The following is an 18,881-nucleotide window of genomic DNA, read 5'->3' on the forward strand; positions in this document are numbered from 1 at the left end:
TACAATCTTGATAGATAAAAAGTCAAATGAACTTCCCTGAAAACATTTGTGAATTTAACACTAGAAATATAGTTAGGTTATTTATTTCCGTCACTTATATATGTTAGGTTAGGGTTTATGTCCTTTTCAGTCATTTGTAATAAGGTTATAGTAACTACAATATCCTTATAGTAACAAGGTTTTGCTCTTCCTATACTATACCACAAAGCATTTCATATATTTTTTATTATAGATGGAAAAGCAAGGTATTTATAATCAGTGGTGTAAATAGAGCTAGGAAGCCCCTAGCTTTATGAAAAAAAAAAGAAAAAAAAAGCATTTCTGACCTCCACTGTCCAATATTTTCAGCACACACACACACACACACGCACACACACACACAAAAAAAAAAAAAAAAAAAAAAAAAAAAAAAGAAAAGGGCAGAAAATAATCAAAGATTTTTCACCTATAAAGATTTTGGTCTGAGCTGATAATTAAGCAACATAAACATGTACTTAAGAGTGCCAAGTTGGAAAATGCATAACAGAATTTTTTGCAAGACAAATTATGAAGTGTTCCTCCCTCTCTTTTCTGTTTCCTAATTTTTAGGTCAACAATGTTTAAGGAAAGTAAAAATTGGAGCCTCGTTCCAGATTTCAGTTGGTTTTTAATCCAATATTGCATCTTGGGGAGGCCAGATTTTTATGAGATTTTGCTTTCATCGGGGTATGTGTTGGAAACTAACAAATAAATCTACAGAGAAAAGAAGCGTGCCATGTAAAATGCAGGATTAAAGGAAAACATGAAAAATATAAAATTAAAGACAAAAGCCGCAGAATTGCAGAATTTATGTATGAAATTTTCTCCAATCCAAGGTTTCTATGTCATAATTCTTTTCCTTCCCCCTTCTTTTTTTTGGGGGGGAGAAGTGACTGATTAAGTTACAGACATTCAGCATGATAGGTAAACATACCAAAAAAAAAAAAAAAAAATCATGTTAATAGTACACCATAATTTTCGTACTCATATAAATTATTCAAATATTTTCAAAAAAAAAATATATAAATAGGAACTCTTCTTTCAAATATACATTTATATCAGAAATTTCATTAAAAAAATTTTCAACTATATAATTTTTTTATAAAAAGCTGAAATTTTCCCCTCTTTGTCCATTTAATTCCTGTTAATTTAACCTGCATTGTAAAATATCCAATTAATAAATTATTCAACATATATTAATTAAATAAATAAAAAGCTCCATACCTTTTCTGCAAAATTCAGGAAATTAAAGCAATTCTCTACAATTAGTAGATTATATACTGGTTTAGAACAGAGAAATGAAAGAATTCTTTGGTTTTGAACAGATTTTTTCAATTTTTACTACTGTTGGCAAAATAAAATGTATAAAATCAACTATTTTGAAGACTAGAACACCACTGTGGGAGTTGATATTCTGAGAAAAACACTTGAGCATGTTTTTCTCAGAATTCTAGTTAAGCAGTCAAATTTCCTCTTTCCATTATAGGTTCTTCATGAAATCCAGTTCTAATCCCATTCACTATCTCATATAAACAGAACTGCTTCCAATTATTTCCATTTTCAGTCTTTCTGTTGCATAAATATATTTATAATACCATGAATCTTTTAATTCAAATTATAATAAGGCCTTGCAGTTCCTGTTTCCTTGCATCAGGAAAATTTCTGTATCAGAATTATGTCATGAGATAATAATGTATTATCTGCATGAGTTTCTATAAAAAAATGCAAAATTTTCAGAAGGTATGAGTGTAGTCTTTTTTTTTTTTTTTTTTTTTTTTTTTTTTTTTTTTACAATTTGAAATTAACTACAACTGTAGTTATAATGAGGACTTTATTATTCGTCATATTGCAAATTTGTATTAAATGTACATTCTCACCCCAAAAACTTAGTTTATATTTTTTTGTAATTTAATGTCTAAAAGCTAATGCCATAAAAAGGGCATTTGCATAAGGATTTGGATAGTCTTTTAAAACACACAGGACTCTCAGTGTGCTTCAGTAAAATGTTATCATGTGTGATAATGTTCTTAAATTCTAAAAATGCATAATGTTAAATGAAAACTGTTAGACAAAATGTAAGCTTTGAGAAGAGTTAGGCTTGATTTTCGTTTAGCATGAAATTCTCAAAATACATGCAAAAGTACTCAAATAAGGTACATAAAACAGAGAAGTTTAGGCAGTTCAGAAATGCTTAATGGTGTTTATTGATTAATGTTATGGGAGTCCCTCCCCCCTGCTAGAAGAACATTGTCTGTTTAGGTTTGCAGTTCCGTTTCTAATCGTGAAGTATATTTTATGTATGCAAAATATTTCTGTTTTGAGCATTACAATGTTGAAGCAGGGGAATTTTTTAACAAATTATATGAATTTAAATCAGGTTATATCTGTAACTTAATCATGTGTATAGGAAAAGAAACTTCTGGATTATATAAGGAAAGAGTTATTAAATTTTTACTTAAAAAAACTTTCTGCTCAGGTGTACCATTTATACATTGATCTTTTTTTTCATGTCTCAATCATTGGTGGATGAATTCTTTAGACTTGGAGCAAATACTTGTGGGACTGTTATGAGGAGAAGGAAAGAAATGACTTAAAATTGGCAAGATGTTGATTTTGTAGAAAAGGACATAAATGCAATTTTTAAATGTGACGTGATGCTTTGTTTGTTCAGATTCCAGCAAAAATCCTTCAAAAAGGCAAATGAGCTATTGTGTATGAAAGGATTGTAACATTAGACTGTTTAAATCTCTACTTTGAAATTTATCCCATTAAAAATGAATTTTAAGTAAAATGTTTAGTTGTCAAATGTATAATGTTAAAAGTCACTAACAGGTAAATATTTAGATAAACATTGTACTGAAATAATTATTGAAAAAAATAATTTGCAAAATAAAATCTTGAAACATAGGAAAAAACTTTAGTATATGAAGTATGTAAATAAAAAAAAATATATATAAAACATATACTGCATATGTACTCTACAGGACATTATTAAACAACACGTTCATCGTTCCATAATTTCATGGATTTAAGTGCTCTCCAGCCCTGGAGAGATGCTCGCGAAAGAAACAACCAGCCTCAGTGAAAATAGTACGTTTATTTAATTTTTAAAAAAGACCATCTTGTTAGGTCTTTTTTATTTTTTAGGAAAACTTACAATGTTTACCTAAATATATATAAAAATACTGAATTTTTAACTGTTCTGTGGTTTTGAAAGGGGATGTACTAAAAATATTAGTGCAGTTGATACTCATTATAATGACCATGCCATTACAATGGCTGATACAAAAAACCCGTAACTGCAAATTAAAGAAATTTCTGCTATAATGGCCACACATTGTAATTTCCTTTTTTGGTTTGATCCAACAAGTCATTATAACAAGCATAATCAACATAATAAAGCAGTTATAAAAAATATATTGTCTTTGATTTTTAATTATCTTAACATATTGAATGAGATTTTGTTGCCATTAAAAAGTTATGTTTAATATTATAGAAATAACGTAAGTATTTTTTTAATTAAATGAATTTGAATAAATATTGATACTATTGTGCATCACACAACTTCCTGAATCAGCTAATTATGGTAATTAACAAAAAATAAATGTCGAAACTGTGAAAAGGAGAATTAGAGTTTTTAATATAAAGAAATGATATTTATAGTGCTTTATTCTTTTTAATGTTAGTTAGTGTCATATTATATTAGAGTAAAGTACATAATTTAATTAGCTAACTATGAAAGGAACAAAGAATATATATCTGACAGTGTCCATAGAAGCATTATTAAGCTGTACCCTAAACTAACTCTTTTTTATATATGGGATGTGTAGCAATTTAACAAACATTTGACATGTGACGATAATGCAAGAACATTTCTTAGATCTCCTTACTGGGATATCTAATGAGTTACAAAAGGTCCTGATGTTTCATCCCTTTGTTTTTGCATCTCTTGTCCAAACTTGCCTCAAGAAACTTGGAAATTATTTTCACAATAAGCCTGATAGTGAAATTATCATGAGTGTAGAATCACTAATGGCTTTCATCATTAAGAACTTGAAAGCGTTCAATTTGCAAGCAGTTACCATAACACCATGCAACTTGTTTTGTATTTGAATGTGCTTTCAATTGACATTTGTGCAGCTTTGTTTCTATGCAGTTCCTGATGCTGCCTATTTGGAGCTACACAAAAACAAAGCTGGAATAAAGACTAAAATTTAAGAGGCTGAAACGAAAGAAGCTTAAGGGGTTCCCTATTGCTCGTATTTATAACTGCATAAAGCTCTGCATTTGCTTTTGTAAAAAGATTTTATGTATGTTTTTGTGAAAGTAAAAATACAAATATATTTTTATTTTTATTCTAAATTTAAGATTTAATCCTGTAAAGGTAATTCATCAGAACATCTAAGGGCTATCCAAGGTCTTGGGCCCGTATGCGGCTGCATTCCTTGCATTCACCTATTTATGTCATTGTTTATAATTCACACTAAGTTGCATTGAACTTATATCTATTAAAACACAAAATGCATTTCTTGCTAACAAAGCACTAAAGCAGCTTCATGAGAAACTTGAAATATGTAAATTAAGTGCAAGTATCAAAATCTATGAATATATAATAAATGTAGAATGTATAATTCCAATAAATTTTTTAATCCTAAAAATTAATAAAAATGCATAAGTGAATAATTGTTGAGCAGGCAGGAGACAGACTTATCAAGGGAAAGTTGCCTCCAAACCTAACTCTTCCGTTATTCAATTCGTTTTCCGTCATCCATGTAGGCAAGGGTAAAAGGAAAATTCAAAACCAAAAGTAAAACCAAATGTTGTGAATTACTAAAAAGAAATTTAAACAAGTGGAATTTAGAGAAATTAGCAAGTAAAGACTAGAATAATTAAAGTCAATTAAGAGTAGAAAACCAAAGTAATTTAGGAGCTCTTGCCTACAAAATACTTCCCCGACACGAATTATGCAAATAAATCAAAAAGAAACTAGATACTATTTATAAAAAATACATAAATAATACTAAAAAGGCAAGTAAACAGTAAGTCTTAATTTATCAACTATATTTGTACTTGGAGAGTGGAGCAGCATGCCAAACTAAGTGATGTTATGTAGTGTGTTTCTTCTAACTTTATAAATAGAGGGTGCTAATATAAGGCAAAGTTGAGTGTTAAATTGCTATCTGTTAGTTCTATTTTAAAAACCTATTCTGTAAACTTTTAGTAATGTAAAATGTGTGTACTGTTACAAAATTTTTTTTCGTAACTGTGAAATATTGTAAAAAATTGTAAAAATGCTAACTGTAACAAAATGTGAAAAAATGGTTGCAAATTATTAAGGATTGTAAAAAATCAAAAATGTTTTTAAAATAAAATTAATTTTAATTTTGAAATTTTTTTAAATGTTTTAATAAAAGTAAGAAATTTATTGTAATAGTCTTAATTTATTAAAACTGAATTTCAACACGTTTAATCAAAACTTAAACTGGCCAAAAAGTAAGGAAAAGTAGAAAAAGATAAAAATCTTCACTCATTTCGGGCTATAATTGAGATTTTTGAAAAGAGTTGGCTCTTCGTTAGTAAAAGGAAAGAATCCAGTATTGATTATATACATTTTTACAAATATTTACAAGATAATCCCTTAACTCTTCAATATCCTCCATTACCCAATTGAAAGAAATCGAAAGATATCCAGTTAAGGTAATGTTATCATACCATAAAGAGTAAAAAAATTATAAAGCTAATTCCTGCCTTTTTAATATATAAATTAATAAATCGTGTTGGGACTTGGTTATTAACTTGAACATTAATTGGCTTTATTATTTCTTCCTTGAAATCTTCTATTTCAGTACATATATTTTTTATATTGATTATTTGGCTATAAAAAGTGTTACCTATTACTTTGCTAGAGATATTATTCCAATTAATTAGTTTAATAGTATTAAACTGGAAATTCCTCCTTTTATCATATAATTTAATTTTGCTGTGTTTAATTATGAATAGGTCTAGGTATTCAATAGTATCTTGATTAGTATTAGTTTTATTAAGTGTTAAACTATTTGGGTAAATTTTGAATTGTTCAAAAGCAGAATTATTATTGAAAGTTATAATATCATCAATGTATCTAAATGTATTTGCAAATAACTTTAATTCATTCTTATTCAAACTTAGTTTGAGTTTATATTCATAAGCAAAAAGAGATAGGTTACATATTTGTGTGGAACTGTTTCCTCCCATTGGTATTCCTCTCACCTGCTGAAAGATCTTATTATTGAATTTAATGTAGTTATTAAATAATGCACAATTCAGGTAAGTTTTCCATCTTTCAATTCAAAGGATATTAAGCATGTCAGGAAAAAGTTGTGGGAGTTGCATTAAACTAGTAAATATTTCTTCTAATCTTAGAGAAGTATAAAGGTTTTCAAAGTCGTAGCATTTAATGTTCCTGATTTCTAAACTTTTAAATTAGTTGAGAACTGGAGCATTATTATAAATAATCCAACTATAGTTGTGTTGTTTGTTAACTAGTTGATGAATAAAAATACAGATTTTTTTAAGTTTAATTGCAAATATGTAATCTATATTCTTTTTATAATTATATATACCATTTGTTACAAATCTAAATTTGAGTGGTGATTTATGGAATTTAGGAAGAACATATAGATTTGCTAATCTGTTCTAGTTAGATGGTTGTGAAATTTGTAGTTTCTTATGAATGGCTTTTAGCTTTTTTGCAATGACACTTTCTTGTGTATTGGTAGTTTGTAAGTAATCCACTTGTTTAAATTTCTTTTTAGCAATTCACAACATTTAGTTTTACTTTTGGTTTTGAATTTTCCTTTTACCCTTGCCTACATGGATGATGAAACACGAATTGAATAATGGAAGAGTTAGTTTGGAGGCAACTTCCCCTTGATAAGTCTGTCTCCTCCCTGCTCAAGAATTATTCACTTATGCATTTTTATTAATTTTTAGGATTAAAGAATTTATTGGAATTATACATTTATTATATATTCACAGATTTTGATACTTGCACTTAATTTACATATGCTCTCAGAATTTAAATGATATTGTAGATTAGTTTGCAGCAGTAATTAATCATTTATTTGTAATTCAATTTCATTTAAAATTTAATTAACTTTTAAATTTGCTCTTTATAAATTGAGAATGTTTGTTAAGTTCACATTTTTTATTTATGTATTTATTTATTTTTAATTCTTGATTCTTGTGATTTTTTTTATTTTATCTATTTATCAGTTTTAGAAATTTAAGTCAGTGTTCTTGTAATTATATTTCAGGGTTGTGCCTCTTTTTAGAATGGATGAAATAGATGATGCTCCTATGCGATATTTAAATAGGTATTATTGAATTTTAACATGTGTATATTTATTTTGTTTGTATTAATCATTTGTAATAATAAAAATACCAATTAAGGTACTGCTAAAGATGCTTTTTTGCATACAAATAATTTAATTTGAGGACTTAAATGTTTAGTTGCATTGAAAATCCTCAACTTTCTTGTATTATTATTATATCTTTTAACCCTATGTCTACAAGAATGGAAGTTTTGCTTACATTTCTATGTGGATGGGTTCACCGCTAGACGTCTGCAGTGGGTTTTTATTTTATTTATTTATGTTACACATTTTGGTTTTCTGTATGTACTTTATCAAAAACTTAGTTTTTTTTTTTTTTTTTTTTTTTTTTTTTTTTTGTCTTTCAAGTCCTCCAGTATTTATCTTTCAAGTAAATTCTTATGCCCTCTCAGTTCTTTCAGACTACTTTACTTTTACTTAATTGTATTCCCCCAGAGAAGCATTTTGGATGTTTTGATTTAAATGTATATTCTTTCATTGCTCATGTTGTTCTTGATAAAGAATAGCTACTAGTCCTGCTCCATCTTTTTTCCTGATTAGCTGACTTTTTTTATATTTGAACTGAAGTTATATTATTCATTAAATAAATTATCTGTTTCATTTCCATACATTAAGTACTATATTAAACTGCAGCGTGTTCTGTATGAACTTCCTAATCAGAATAAATTTTTATTTTGCATATTCTAAGTAATATTTAAATTTTAGATTAGTTTGCCTTTACCATTATTAATCTGTATCTTAGAAATCACAATGCTGGGTTTTAATGGCAATAATTTATACTTATAAAGAATTAGGAATTAATAAAAATGTTTTCTTTTATCTACATAAGTGGTTCTCGACCTTATGACTAATGTGTACCATCTAAACAAAAAATGAAAAACTTAAGTACCACCACTACATTTTACAATAATTATTTTTAATTTTCTCTATAAAAACATTAAAAAAAATATACACTGCCATTTGCACGCCCTATTGGCTTTGTATTTTAAATATGCACACATAAAAAATATTAGATTAAAAATTGGCTACAATTTGATTTATCAAAATTAAATTATGACACTTAATTCTAAGATTGCCGGAACATAACATAATTCAATCACTTTTAAAGCGAAAAATGCCCAGGTTACCAAAAAGAATAATAACACAGTGCTTACCAAGCCAGGTAAGAGAGTGGATATATATATGTTTCTTTTAATTATATTGTTGCGTGCGTACGGGTTCGTTATGAAATGAATGCACAAGTCCGATGAAAAATGAACAAAAATTTATTATTATCACAACAAAAATGCTTAAATTTTCTCAAATTATCATGCAGTATCACAATATCTCACAGTAGTTATCTTTTAACTACTTAAATGTACAATAGAACGTAATTCAAAACAGCTAAAGAACGCTAATCCGCGAATTATCCTATAATCAACAACGGCAGTTTTCTAAACAACAACAAACTAAGCAACTGCTACAAACTGAGATGTTTTCCTCCTTTTATAAGATTTTAAAATCACGCGCTAGAATTTTCCAGTACTTTCTCGAAATCAAAAAGAGATATTTATTTATTTAATGCACGCGCTCTTGTATTTTCAATTTTCCGGCTTAGCTTTCTTTTAATATTCGTCACGCGCTGCACTGCGCGAGAAATAAAACCATTTAATTTATAATTGAACTAACATTAGCTTTTTAAATACTAAATTCGTAACACTGCCCCCTTCCCAAGGACTGCACGTCCCGGGCAGTACAATCCCTGGACAGGAAGCTAAACTTACGACTGTGGCATAAATGCAACTGAGGCATAAACATTACATTACAATATCAAACAACATGAACAATAAATGCAATAACTAACTTAAACAAATCAAATACTATCAAATACTAAATACAAAACAAATCAAATACACATTTAAAAACAAAAAAGGACCATGGTCTGATACTATTTACAATTATTTACATTACGTACTATGGCCATAGTAATAAGCTAACCTGTCGTAAGAGTTGGAAGACTCACGGATCCGAACCACGACGTCATTCGTGTTCAGCACTGTATATGGACCATCCGAAGGTGACTGTAATTTAGGACTCAGTCCTTTTCGTTGAATTGGGTTCCACAACCACACCTTGTCTCCTTTGTTGGATTTATGTCCAATAGCTCTCGCGTTGTATCTGGTCTTCACTTTCTCCGTCGCCAAGTTCACTCGCTTTCGTGCGGAACGGTGCATCACTTCAAAACGGGCCTTGACATCTTGGATGTGTTCCTCAGGCGATGAAGGCGCATCCGCACAGCGATGAAACAGGCGGTCACAAGGCAGACGAAGGTCTCGACCGAAGAGCATCTGAGATGGAGAATAGCTGGTAGTCTTGAGTTTCTTTTCGACCCTGGTATGATTTCGGCAGCTTCCCGAGCTCGATCTTTCGGACAAGGCGTCGACATTTCCAGGCGAGGATCCCTTTTGAGAATGGATAGTCATGCCATCAGATGCTGAAAGCAGCTTATTGTTTTTGAAATCTAAGGAAAAATTGTACTTCCTTAAAGAGTCCAATCCGAGTATGCATGGATCTGTAATATCCGCCACATATGCCGTGTGATGGTAGGCGGCACTTCCAAACGTGATGTTTACGTTTAACTTCCCAGTTATGTCGATCTTGTCACCAGACGCAGTCTGAAGGGTAACACAGGATGGCGTCCAAATAAGTTTATCTTTAAACTGTTCAGCTAAATCTTTCCTAATGATGGTAACATTAGCTCCTGTGTCAATGATCATATTGCAAGGAACTCCATCGATATTCCCATTGATGGACAGTCCGTTATTGTTGCCACTCACTATAGAGATCTTAAGCGCTTTAAAACAGGGTTTTTCATTATCTGGCAACCTCCGTTCCTTGATATGGTCATTAATTTGTTTCCTGCGCCGTTGCTCAGAAATTGTCTCAATTTTCGTACCCTGGGGTGTTCTGCAATTCTTTCGTACGTGGCCTTCAGCTCCACAGTTCCAGCACTTTGGTTTCTTGTCAGTCCTTTTCCTTCCCGTGGCATTTAATTGTCTGTTTAAATCGTATGCCTTATTTTCCGTGCTCTGGGGAGTTCTGCAGTTCCTTCGTAGGTGGCCTTCAACACCGCAATTCCAGCACTTTAGGGTCGGTTTTGTTTCACCACTATTCCGTCTTAAAGCACTCACTGGTCTTGTCAACTCATCTGTTTCATTATTCGTGCCCTGGGGTGTTCTGCAATGCCGTCGTAAGTGACCTTCAGAACCACATCTCCAACATCTTACAGCCACTTTCTTCTCACTGCTACTCCGTATCAAAGCATCGACTTGTCTAGATAAATCATCTAAACGAGCCATCAATTGGTCCCCTGGGTCGTGGACTCGCACAGCTCTGACTGGGTAGCGGTCTCGACGAGTGGCTTGCTGGGCTGCCTCAAATTTCATGGCGTACACTAGAGCACTTTTTAAATCTTTTACATCCGCCATTCGTAGAGCTTTCTGTATTTCAGTATCTCGGATGCCGTCGATAAAGTATTGCAAGGACAGGATTTCCCTTGTTTCTGTCGGGCATTCCGAAAAGGCGAGATGGGACAGCCTTTCAACATCCGCGGCGAGCTCCTGAAGTGTTTCGGTAGGCTTCTGTTGACGAGATTTAAATTGGAGCCTGCTGTAGTCTTTTAAACACTTCTCCCCAAAGCGCAACTCCAAGGCGCCGTACAGAGCTTCGAAATCTAACCTTTTGTTTTCGGGAAGAGCCTGAAGGATATCTGCTGCGTCGGCTCTTAGAGAAGCGGCGAGATGACAGGCCTTAGCTTGGGAATCCCATCCATTCGCATCCGCCACGATAGAAAATTGTGTCTTATACACCTGCCAGGAGGTCTTCCCATCATATGTCGATAGCTTCAGAGGTGGACGAGCAGGCATTGGTAAGAGTTTAAAATCATCACTCCTGCTCCCTGCTGACGCTACGAATTTCTTTAAAGTATCCATTTCTTTGGCAACTGCAGAAACTCTCTCATCAATTTGTTGTTCGATTTGGTGTTGGACGGCACAAACTCTTCCTTCAATTCGTTCCTCCACAGCAGAAACTCTCCCTTCTATATGTTCTTTTACAGAAGAAACTCTTTCTTCTATTTCTTCTTTCACCGAAGAAACTCTTTCTTCAATTTGATCTTTTACAAAAGAAACTTTTTCTTCAATTTGTCCAACTTTATTTTCAACTGTGTCAATTCTGCCTTCCATAGCTTCAAATTTATTTTCTATTATGCAGGTAATCTCTCTTTTCATTTCTTCTTGACTTGCTTCAATCTTTTCTTGACCAGCTTGAACGGCTTTCATTTCGTCCTTAACAGATTCCTGGCCCAATTTCATTTCTTCCTTAACGGAGTTGATGGCCCCTTCCATCTTTCCTTGGCTAGATTTCATCTCTTCTTTCATTTCTTCTTTAAACGAGGCAAAGGCTGTTATCAATTGCCTTAATTGCTCTTCCATCGCTCTTGTTATTGGCATTCAAATCCCACTTCTGACACCAAAAATTGTTGCGTGCGTACGGGTTCGTTATGAAATGAATGCACAAGTCCGATGAAAAATGAACAAAAATTTATTATTATCACAACAAAAATGCTTAAATTTTCTCAAATTATCATGCAGTATCACAATATCTCACAGTAGTTATCTTTTAACTACTTAAATGTACAATAGAACGTAATTCAAAACAGCTAAAGAACACTAATCCGCGAATTCGCTATAATCAACAACGGCAGTTTTCTAAACAACAACAAACTAAGCAACTGCTACAAACTGAGATGTTTTCCTCCTTTTATAAGATTTTAAAATCACGCGCTAGAATTTTCCAGTACTTTCTCGAAATCAAAAAGAGATATTTATTTATTTAATGCACGCGCTCTTGTATTTTCAATTTTCCGGCTTAGCTTTCTTTTAATATTCGTCACGCGCTGCACTGCGCGAGAAATAAAACCATTTAATTTATAATTGAACTAACATTAGCTTTCTAAATACTAAATTCGTAACAATATGTATATATAAATATATACACACTGGTGGACAATTGCTGAGGATGGATCACAAATGGCTATGTACCACATTAAAAAGTAAGTGTGTTTGGTGCCAATGCCATAATACTAGGACATAATAAAGATAATTTATTGTGTTATGAAATCTAGAAGGCTTTGAAAAGTGCTCAAGGGACAGAATGGTCATATTGTGCTGAATATTTAAAAGTGAAAAAAAAAAAAAAATATATATATATATATATATATATATATATATATATATGCAATTACCATCTGCCATGGAAGGTAATGTAAGATTCCACACATCGTGTTATACTTTACACAACATTATTCTACAGCATCTAGAATAATTTATCTCATTTCTCTGCCAGTGCATGGATAAGGATATCCTTCCTGACTAGGGCATTGTGGACCAGCAACTCTTCTACAAAGCATCTCAAACATTTTCAGTGGTATTCAGATCTGGAGAACATGTTGAATATCCTCACTCTCTAGACACTCTGGATGTGACTGTTCAATGGCATGTTGTGTTGTTGTCTATGAAAACAAATTTATCACCGACAGCATGAAGCATGGTATATAATTGGAAAATCATATTAAAAAACTAAAACAATATTCAAGAAAATATTTATTATTAATAAGATTTAATGAGTTGTGTTTTAATTTCTGCAAAATGATGAACATATATTTTGTGTAGCAGCAGATTTTTTCCACCACTTCACAGAATTTTTTTATGTAATTATACATTTAAAAATTTGAGATTTTTAAAAAACAAAAGAAGAAAGAAAAAAGGTGAACATTTGTTGACAGACTTCGTACCTTTTTACAAAATAGTGTTAAATAAAAAGGGTAAAGAGGGGTGCAAGATATGGATATTTAATAGTTTAATATAAAATATTATGAAAAAGAGTGTGTCGTTTCATTAGAATATATGTTTTTATTTTTGACACCTTTTTTTTTTTTTTTTTTTTTTTTTTTTTTTTTTTCCAGGTTAAGTGATTATCTTTTCACTGTGGCAAGAGTAGCAGGGTTAGCTGCTGGACGTGAAGAATTTATATACTGGCAACCTAAACCTCGTTCTAAGCAAAAGAATGAATAGGATTAAATTTCCTTCTGAATATAAAATTTGATCTGCTCTTGTGAAAAAGATCTGGTGTGAGAATAATATGAATCTCATATTCAACAAATTCTGTCATTTTTTTAATATATAGTTTTGTGAAACTTATAATATATAGTTTTGTGAAAAAAAAATCGAATCTCATATTTTTATAGGCCATAAAATTTTGTAAAAGATCTGATATTATAGTTTTCCTATACTACAGGTTCCAAGATATTGATTTATATTTACATGTATTGTTCATTTATATTATGTTATGCAATATTTTTTATAATATGAAACTGAAATATTATCTTTGTAATTTTATACAGGATTTATAATCTGTTAACTCCTGGATTGGATTATTCTAACACTATTTAGTAACTCTTTTAAAAATAATATATATTTTTAATGCAATTTTTCTATTCCATTCCCTCCTCAGATATGAACAAATCATAACTATTTTTAATATGTTAAACTGTTAAAAAATACATTTTTGTGGCACAAAAATAATAAAAACGTGTTGTTGTTATGTTAGTTTTCCACCTGTTTATTTAGATCTGTTACCAGAAATGATTTTATTTATAAAATTTGCTTATTATGATGAGGGAAATTTTTTTTTCCTGAGTAATAAAGTGGGATAATAAGCACTTTTTTTTAATTGTATTGTGAACAAGTCTAATACCAATTAAATAATTAAACTGAATAAAGAGTTATTACACTTAAAATTGGTATTGTATATCCACTGATTATTTTATTAAATTCTTTTCCATTTTCTGTAGCTGATTATATTAATTAGCATATATAATTTTTATACTGTTGTATAATAGTTATGCAAGTCCTCCCTCCTGGTACTAAAAATGTACATCAAAAACACATTCATTAATTAATACTCAAGACTTAATAAATTTATACATTTTCTACATTTGTCTCAATTAAGGTTTCTTGTTTAAATTTTAACAGGCATTTCTGTTATAGATACACATTTAATATTGATTTTTTTTTATCATACGACTATGTTGAGCTATGAAATCAAATGTCAGTCAGTTTCATTCTAGAATGACGAGCAGGATTTCTCACTAATGCTGTGTATTGTACTCTTTTAAACTCTTTTAAAAACTCTTTTAAAAATAATATATATTTTTAATGCAATTTTTCTATTCCATTCTCTCCTCAGATATGAACAAATCATAACTATTTTTAATATGTTAAACTGTTAAAAAATACATTTTTGTGGCACAAAAATAATAAAAACGTGTTGTTGTTATGTTAGTTTTCCACCTGTTTATTTAGATCTGTTACCAGAAATGATTTTATTTATAAAATTTGCTTATTATGATGAGGGAAATTTTTTTTCCTGAGTAATAAAGTGGGATAATAAGCACTTTTTTTTAATTGTATTGTGAACAAGTCTAATACCAATTAAATAATTAAACTGAATAAAGAGTTATTACACTTAAAATTGCTATTGTATATCCACTGATTATTTTATTAAATTCTTTTCCATTTTCTGTAGCTGATTATATTAATTAGCATATATAATTTTTATACTGTTGTATAATAGTTATGCAAGTCCTCCCTCCTGGTACTAAAAATGTACATCAAAAACACATTCATTAATTAATACTCAAGACTTAATAAATTTATACATTTTCTACATTTGTCTCAATTAAGGTTTCTTGTTTAAATTTTAACAGGCATTTCTGTTATAGATACACATTTAATATTGATTTTTTTTTATCATACGACTATGTTGAGCTATGAAATCAAATGTCAGTCAGTTTCATTCTAGAATGACGAGCAGGATTTCTCACTAATGCTGTGTATTGTGATTATCATTCTACAACACATGTTACCTTTACAGAAAAACTGAGCTCTTTTTAGTAGTGAACATTCCTTCTTTGGAGGCTTCTGTTAATCTATATGTTTAGCTTGCATGCCCTATAAAATTACTTATCTTAACTAATATGATTCTCAGGAAATTGAGCAACATGCTAAAATAAAACCTTAGACAGTAAAAGATTTCTTATCCATGTTATTTTCAGCTTGGTTTACATTTACATAATATTGAAAATTTTAATTTGCTTTCTAATAAGTAATTTCAACGTTTAACATGGATTCAAGATGCACTGTATGAGTACAACATACAATGTTTGTTTGCATATACATGTGTATTTCTGTAAGGAAAGTTGATTTCATTTGCTTACATTTAACACATATTTGGAAAAAGCATAATTCATTATATTCTTTGCTGTCCATAGACTGTGTACCATCTTTTACTGTATGCCAAATGTTAAAAACAGTAAACTGCATTATTGTAACAGAGATTGTCACTGCTTTTGTACCATAAATGCAGTTTATTGCTTTTTACATTTGTCAGATTAGTCAACATTTAAAACTTCAGGTGTGTTTTATTGATTTACAATTTACAATCCGTTTTGTGTAGTAGCTTGCACGCAGTGTGTTTATTTTGACCTCTAACCCACACATAGTTATTTCTTTGTGTTCATTTTTTCCAGTTAACTGAAGCTCATTTTTAATTTGGGAGGTCTAACACATTGTTTCGAATTACTCTTCTTGAAATCAAATTGTGTGCAGTGTACCTACTGAATTGAGGAAATGTTTTTGCGTTTTTAGTTTCATGCTGTTTCAACAATGGTAAGGCAATAACGTTCATGCTGTTTCTTAATTTCTGATTTAAAGTTAATTCTGATTATTTTTAACAACTAAAAGTTTTGCATTTAGCATTATTAACACTTATTTTTATGTTTAAATCATTAAATTTATTTCCTAAAGCATCCTGAACTTGTCTGTTTTCCTTATTTAAAATGATACTCTTTCATTTCCAATTGTAACTTAATTTTTAATGTGATTAAATCTGATAAATACAGGTAGATTTAAACATAAACATCTATCTATATTTTAAAACTGATATTCCTTGGTTAAGCTATAAGTTACAAAATTACTAAAAATTCTTCAGGCATTTTAAAATTAATTTTAGCAAGTTTATCTATCAGTTCAAAGAAATTTTTTAAGTATTCATGCATCATCTTATTAATTTGCATCTTTTTTTAGAAATTATTTCAGTAAACTAACTATGGTTGTAGATTTCATTGATTCATATATTTCATGTGAAACCAAGATGTGATACACTTCAACCATGCTTTTTATGTAAAGTTTTACACTTTTTAAATGCATTGTATCAGATAAACTTATGTTGAGATTATTATCAATTACTGGTAAAACATTTTGATCTTTCTGAACCCATATGTCAACTTCTGCTTAATTTCTCTCAATAACATCAATCTTTACAAACTGCCCACTAGTAGTTTCCCAAACTTAATCAAACCATTTAACATAAATCAAAACCATTTTATTAGAAATCTGTATGTTTCAAAATTGGGTTTTCTAACTTCTGTGTTTGCAAGTTTGGGTTCTTCATTTTACTTTTAATTCTTTTTATGAAACTAGTAAGAAATAATTAACTTTGTTTGCCTTACATTTCATACAAGAAATTCACTTGCATGATAAAGATATTACAAAACTCTCTTCATATATGATCCCTTTTTGAGTCCATAATCTTGTAGGCTAAGAAATATAAAAAGAAGAGTATCTATAGCTTTAGGCAGTCCTTAATACGACATAAGAGTCCTTTGTGTCTTCATACCAAGTGTGCAGTAAGAAATTTTAACATTATCAGGATTCTCATTCTTCCACAAACGTATTCTGCCAGCTATGAGAACTCTGATAGAGTTTGAAAAAATTTTTTACAGAAATGCCTTTATTTGTAAAAGTTCCGTAGTTATGAAAGGGAAAATTTTGTTTTTATGATAATAAAATGAATTTTGAGTTATATCACAAAAAATGGAACGATAAACTATTGTTTTATCATTTTTTTAATGTTAAATAAATAATTATAACATTAAAGATGATTACATTTGAGATTGTTACTGTATGCCAAGTAACTATTTTGCGGAATTGTTTTCTATTTTATGTAATTGATGCTTTAATGACAGTCACAATATTTAATTTTATACTGTTGAGTAATATTATTCTTTATAAGCAGTTAAGCATTCAGTGAGAAATATATATGTGCCAAAGTTATGGGTTTTTTTAAATTCTGAGAATACAAGTGCATATCTACTCATCATAAATAAATAATGAAATATATTTGCATATTTCTCATTTAATATTTTTTATGCTCATTATAATCTATAAAAAGAAAGTGAAAGTTATTTTTTATGTGTTTTGCATTTGTTACCTTCTCTTTCTTGTACTTTTGAAATAAAGTTTTATGATGTTATTCAGAACATCTTTGTGTTTTCTGTTTTATAAAAAATAGCTGTGTGTTTGTCCTTATACAGATGAAATGCCTGAAGACAAAAAACTTATATAATACCATAAAAATATTTTTGACAATCAATCAAATTTTCTCTCTCTTATGAGAGCTTAACTGTTCTTGTTGAGGGTCATAATTATTTCCAACTTATTTCGTATCAGTGTTAATGTATTTCTTCCAAAACTGGATATATTGTTTAAAACAGTGCTCTCAAACTGTTGGCTGCTTGAAACCCCCGAAGCAATTTTATGCGGCCCACGAATCCAAGTTTACATTATTTTCATTTCTATTAAAAATGAACATGAATGACATACACCATAAAATCTATAAAGGTAGCTAATTAATTTAACAGCATAATATAAATCTTATTCAAAGATTTGATGATAACAGATTTGACCAACTTTTATCCATGCTTGTCAAAATATAAATATGCTCTCTTAACATTTTTGCACTGCGAATAACTGCTTTCTATGGTAATACATTTTATTTGTATTAAAATGTGAAAAAAAGCTAGTGCCAGCTTTTTTTCACATTTGAAAACTGGTAAGAAAAAGAACCTAATTGACTGATTAGCATCTACCATGATGAGGATAATTTGTAGTAGTTTCTGTCGAAGAATACAAATTTTATCAGAACTGAAACACCATGTCAAGCCATACTAAGAAATGTAAAAGTCTAATTATTTGCATACAAATGTAAGCATAGTAAATAAAATATTTATGCATTGAAGAAAATTTACTAAGAGACTAAGTTGTCATTATTTATTTTCAAGTTTTGCCCCACTTTGAAAATTTTCTCAGAAAACTTAGAAAGCTTTCATAATTTGTTTATTTTAAATTGAAGTAAGTTATTTAGTAATTAATTAAACATTAATTATTTTAAGTAAATCTTGAAAATTTAATGTTTAGATACCAGTATATTAGAATAACAAAGGGGCGCTAACAAAAATGTCTTGCAGAAGCCAAACTTTAGATTTCACATAAAAAATAAATATAAATTTGAGGTTTTTCTTTATGATATTATTGTTGTTTATGTATGTTT

General features: G+C 29.8%; 1 protein-coding gene across 2 annotated transcripts in view; it reads left to right on the plus strand.

Moving 5' to 3' along the window:
- LOC118201528 (corrinoid adenosyltransferase MMAB-like) overlaps positions 1-17,811 on the plus strand; it is a 30,045-nt gene extending 12,234 nt beyond the window's left edge. Inside the window, exons 7-8 of one of the 2 annotated variants that reach the window (XM_035373645.2) lie at positions 7,314-7,373; positions 13,396-17,811. In XM_035373645.2, coding sequence (XP_035229536.1) covers positions 7,314-7,373; positions 13,396-13,504 — 169 coding nt within the window. In that variant the 3' untranslated portion in view covers positions 13,505-17,811. Of the gene's footprint in view, positions 1-2,557; positions 2,862-7,313; positions 7,374-13,395 lie in introns of those variants that run through there. The other variant, XM_035373646.2, reaches the window with a different exon arrangement.
- Positions 17,812-18,881: the final 1,070 nt, after the last annotated feature.

This window comes from Stegodyphus dumicola, chromosome 5, assembly GCF_044657685.1.
Source record: "Stegodyphus dumicola isolate Sdum_Otavi_A_Nest chromosome 5, ASM4465768v1".
NCBI classification, from domain to species: domain Eukaryota; kingdom Metazoa; phylum Arthropoda; class Arachnida; order Araneae; family Eresidae; genus Stegodyphus; species Stegodyphus dumicola.